Source organism: Hordeum vulgare, chromosome 6H (assembly GCF_904849725.1).
Source record: "Hordeum vulgare subsp. vulgare chromosome 6H, MorexV3_pseudomolecules_assembly, whole genome shotgun sequence".
Classification (NCBI taxonomy): domain Eukaryota; kingdom Viridiplantae; phylum Streptophyta; class Magnoliopsida; order Poales; family Poaceae; genus Hordeum; species Hordeum vulgare.
Genome location: NC_058523.1, coordinates 449,158,866 through 449,163,631, shown reverse-complemented (window position 1 = coordinate 449,163,631; position 4,766 = coordinate 449,158,866). Strand labels below are relative to the sequence as shown.

Below are 4,766 nucleotides of genomic sequence, written 5' to 3'. Positions count from 1 at the left end.
ATAAACAAAATATATTCGATCAACATGTATTTGAGTAGTATTAACAAATATGACATGTTCATTCTAGTAAATGAGTAAATAGTTTCATGATCACTAGAAACTATCAACTATATCTAAAAACAATATACTAAACCCCTAGTAATAATTCAGTTAACTAGAAACTATTATAAATCAAAGTGTTATATATGAATAGAGGCTTATGTCAACTAAAAACTATCAACTATGTCTAAATTTTTACTAATCAGTTAATCATACTAAATTAAAATTGTTATATATCAACTACAAACTATTAAGTAAATCAAAATGCTGCATATCAACAAAAAAATATCAACTAGCCTACTAAATCAAAATGTAGCAGGGAGGAGGGACGAGGGAGAAGGAGGGGCGACTGAAGGAGGGAGGAGGAACGAGGACGGAGGAGGAAGGCGGAGCGAGGAGGGGCCGGCCGACGACGAATGGAGGAGTGGATGGAGGACGGAGGAGGTGGGCGGGGAGGAGGGAGGAGGGAGAAGGAGGGGTGACTAAAGGAGGGAGAAGGAAGGAGGACGGAGGAGGAAGGCGGAGCGAGGAGGGGCCGGCCGACGGCGAATGGAGGAGTGAAGGGAGGACGGAGGAGGTGGGGCGGGGAGGAGGGGAGGATTACCGAGTCCGGGAAGGAGGGGGAGGTGACGGTGGCAGAGGAAGGACGGGTAGGCGACGGCGGCGGCGAGCGACGGGGGGCAGAGAGGGAGCGACGGTGTGAGGGGGGCTGAGGGGCCGGGAGTGAGGAAGAGAGAGTGAGCGCACAAGGTGGATAAGGTGGGCATAGCAGCAGTGCGGGTTGGTGCCAAGCGCTACAACTAAGTAGAATAGTAGCAACGTTGGTTTAGGAAGGGCGCTATTACTATACCTAGCCTGTCGGGAATGGTGTGGCAATTATAGTTGTAGCACGTTTTATAACTGCCACGCTACTGATATGAGTTTATTAGTAGCGTTGTTTTTTTACACGCGCTACTGCTAAATAGCAGCAGCGCCTCCTTTAAAACAGCGCTACTGGTAAGCTTTTGTGTGTAAGGTTTTCCCTAGTAGTGGAGGAGCAGCCAGTGGTCGCGTTCCCTAACGAATCTGGTGGGCAGCGCTGGACGTGGTCGTGCACGAGCATGGAGATGGCCCAGGGAGTGGGAGCCGAGCCTTGGTGCCCCACGCCGTCGCAGTCATCGGAACACGAGCCATCGCCATGCGGGGAGGTGGTGCAGGCGCCGCCAGCGCCGTCAACCTTCCACGGGCCGCCAGCCCACCTCTGGACGATGCCGTCGTACATCGACCTCACTGGCGACGATGACGGCAACGGCGGCGCCTGAAGACGGTGAAGGGCACAGCAGCAGCGCGGGGCGACCCATTTTATCTGTCTTTTTAATTATGTTAATTAAGGACTGTGGGTCGTGTATCGTTGAACAATGTTTTATTAATATATAATTATTAATGTCTGTGTTTTATTTACATTTTTCTGGTATTTTTTGTTTATTCCAACTTTTTTTAAATGCTCTATGGTCCCGGACGATTTGAGGTGCGGCCGCACGTTGGACGCACCGACCCAGCAACAGACCGATCCGGACATGGACAATCTTATTGTCGTCCCAAATGGATAAAATTTAGACCAAACAGACGTCCGGATGAAATGGTGCGTTGGAGTTGACCGTAAAGGTGGGATTCCGATGAATAGTGAGACTGAGTTCTGAGTAAGACACAAGAAGGAAAAGCAGGCCATCCAAGAAGACGAGAATGTGCATAGCGGAGTCCTCCAATAGTGCGGCGACACATGGGTGCACGTGACGACGACCGCGCTTCTCGAACTGTCCTGCACGGCGACCATGCAACTCAACGCAAACCAACTCAAACTACGCAGCTGTCCGTCGGCCCGACCAGACCGGCCCCGAAACCTACGCACGGAAACGAACTCACCGACAGTTTCACCGGCCCCAACGTACCCGGCCAGGTGGGCCCACGTGCCATCCAGCGAGCGTGTGCGTCCCCCGGTGCAACTTGAAATCCACTGAATAAACTTTTTAGTACAAGTAGTAGATGGGAGACGGTAGAATTGGATACGATTAATCTCGCGATCAGCGTGGCAATCCCTATCCGGTAAAGACAGCGAGAGGCCGGCCGGGCGGCGTAAAGCCCGGCGCCGATCTCAGGCCGTCCATCTCGGAACGTGCGGCCAGGCGCGAGCCGGGCGGGGATACGCCGCCCGCGAGATCAGGTGTGTTATATTGGAGAAAACGTCAACGAGTGTGGGTGCGCGTGTGTCTTGGACTATTGCCTTGCCGAAGCCTGCCGACGATCTCTCTTCGTCTTCGCCTCTCTCCGTCCTCCACAGGTCTCCTCCCCTGCTCGTCTCCGGTGAGTCCCTTTCTCCTCCAAAGCCCCGCACCCATCTCAGTATGGATTCTTCCTTCGCTCGATTCTTTGTTTGTCCCTTCTTGCGTCCTCGATCAAACCTCAAAGCCCGAATTACCGCCGCTGAAATCAGGATTCCGCGGGTTCTTGCTTTGGGGGCGGGCGGGCGGGTGCCGAGTTGAGGAGCTGTTCGATCGATCATATGCAGTAAGGATCAGCGATCTCCGGTAGCGGTCATCAGCGGGATCATGCTATCAAGCAGAGATGGGATAGTAGTTTCTTCTTTGTCCAGCAATGAAATTATCACAAGCCGCTGTTAGAGCTTTTCAGTTCAGTTCTATTACAGAAAGTTTGGTCTCAATCTGCACCATGGATCACGGAATCGGTGTGGCCGGTAGAGGTCTACAGAGGATGCTCGGATTCTGTTAGGCTGTCAAGTGTGAAACTCGTGGTATCTTTTGCTCTGGCTGCGTGTGGAAGGCTAATTTTCGGCTGTGCCGTTGATCCAAAATTAGGTGAAAGGCCGGGTGTCCAAGTCTTTGCTATTATTGGCTTGGCTCTGTTCGATGGACGGCTGTTGTTGAAACATGGATTTCCACTTCTTTTTGTCTATAATTAAGTAATAATAGATCAAATAAAGCATGATCTATTCTCTCCTCGTAGTACGTATAAAAGCAAGGCATATCTCTCTGCCATGGGGGTTGGTTGTTGGAAGAAGCAACCACTAGCTTCGTTGGAGATCCATCAAAGGAACTAACGAGGCTAGAGGTTGGTTCTTCTAGCAAGTTCAAAGGGCCGAAAGTGTGTGACATCTCCGGTCATTTCTTAGCACATACCCAGCCGTATTCCAGGTTAGTTGGTCTGGCACTATAGCAGACTGTTCATTTGATAAACATGACATGATGAATGGTTAATTCTCAACATGTAGAATTAGCGTGGGTTCTAATTTGATGGGTGCAGCGAATTCTAGTCGCCCATGCTAAATATTGGAAAATAAACCTCCAAAGGTTCGGAGGATGGTTTGTCTTGTGAAATTTGAAGAAATCTGAGATGATTCATGGACGTGGGTGATATATAAAGTTCAGAATCGCAATTTTTTTGTCAATCAAGATGATTAATTGTGTTTTTGTACAATAATACAAGAGATAACTGAAAGTGTTTTCATCCTGTCATATTGGCACTGGATACAGACATTCATACTAGTTTATATGATTTTTAATCAACTTTTATTTTGTAGCTTTATTTACGTCTATGATTCTTTTTCCTGCATTTTCGAAAGGCTTGATAGTTTGATCGTTTAGGATCCAGGTGGATCAAAGTATCAAACACCAGGGTTAATAAATATAATAACTCTTTTCTGTTTAGTGCATCTTGTGGCTTAGTGATAAACAAACGCATCGCCACAAAATGCAGATTTAGGTGTTCCTTTCCAAAGCTACATAGTGAATTTGCTCCGTTTCTTGATCATACCTGAAATAAAATAAACTACTAATGAATCTGCCTTTGTTTCTCGGCTCTCTCATTTCTTCAAAATTCTTCAGATTGTAAGTCTAGAATTCTGACCTCTGGCGTCCTTCCTTTTACACTTGAAATGCAGCATTTAGTACTTCGGTTGATGGCCTCGCCTGCAGCAGCAGCAGCAGCAGAAGCAGAGTTCACCCGGGAAACTGCTCGCCGGTCACTGATCGCAATTTCTCAGTCCCTCCCTGAGACATCGCTCCTGAACCCCAAGGTCAACCCACCAAGCACCACCCCTGGAGCAAACGGATATCGTGACGATGGGGCAGCGAAGTGCAGATCGAATCTGATCTCGATCTCGTACCCGTCAACTCTTGATGCCATATGCACACCGTGCCCCCCGAAGAACACTGCAACTGTGTGATCACTGACGCCTAAGCATGCATACATAAGTGTGTTTTTTTTCTTCTTCTGAAGTTCTTCACCCTTCATGCTGTCTTGGTCTAGGGGTGGAAGGGATGTACTCCAGTGCTTGTGTTTCATATGTTTAAACTGAAATATTTGGGAAGGAAATGGAGACAATTGTACAGTGGACTGTGGTATGATACACGAACTAGTTGCTGTAAACGTGCTTATGGTTCCAATTCTTACAATCTCACACCTTCTGTTTTGTTCTTAACTGTAAGGTAGTCTGTAGGCGATTAAGATTTTCTTTTTATAGTGCTAAAGAGATCTAGACTGATATATTATGGGGACTGCTACCCATCCGTCGGCTGATTCTATACTATTAAAGGAGGATGTGCAGTCGTGATGGTTCAATCTCTTGGATGCCCCACCTTCTCTCCTCGTACACAACCATCGCACGATAACCACGCCCGCAGCAGCCCAAAATCAAACTCCTACTCAGCGTACCTTCAAGATCCACGGCCAAA

General features: G+C 48.0%; 1 protein-coding gene across 2 annotated transcripts; it reads left to right on the top strand.

Moving 5' to 3' along the window:
* The first annotated feature begins 2,084 nt into the window (after positions 1-2,084).
* Positions 2,085-4,423, top strand: LOC123402111. 2 transcript variants are annotated; one of them, XM_045095991.1, is made up of 2 exons: positions 2,085-2,379; positions 3,974-4,423. In XM_045095991.1, exon 2 carries the CDS (start codon positions 3,992-3,994, stop codon positions 4,256-4,258), a length of 267 nt encoding a protein of 88 aa, XP_044951926.1. In that variant the 5' UTR covers positions 2,085-2,379; positions 3,974-3,991; the 3' UTR covers positions 4,259-4,423. The 2 variants fall into 2 exon arrangements, with proteins under 2 accessions (XP_044951926.1, XP_044951927.1); XM_045095992.1 differs by lacking the exon at positions 2,085-2,379 and adding an exon at positions 2,638-3,227.
* Positions 4,424-4,766: the final 343 nt, after the last annotated feature.

Bases quoted from the DNA above. Each gene is read 5' to 3' on its own strand.
- LOC123402111 (XM_045095991.1), top strand. From the start codon at position 3,992: ATGGCCTCGCCTGCAGCAGCAGCAGCAGCAGAAGCAGAGTTCACCCGG.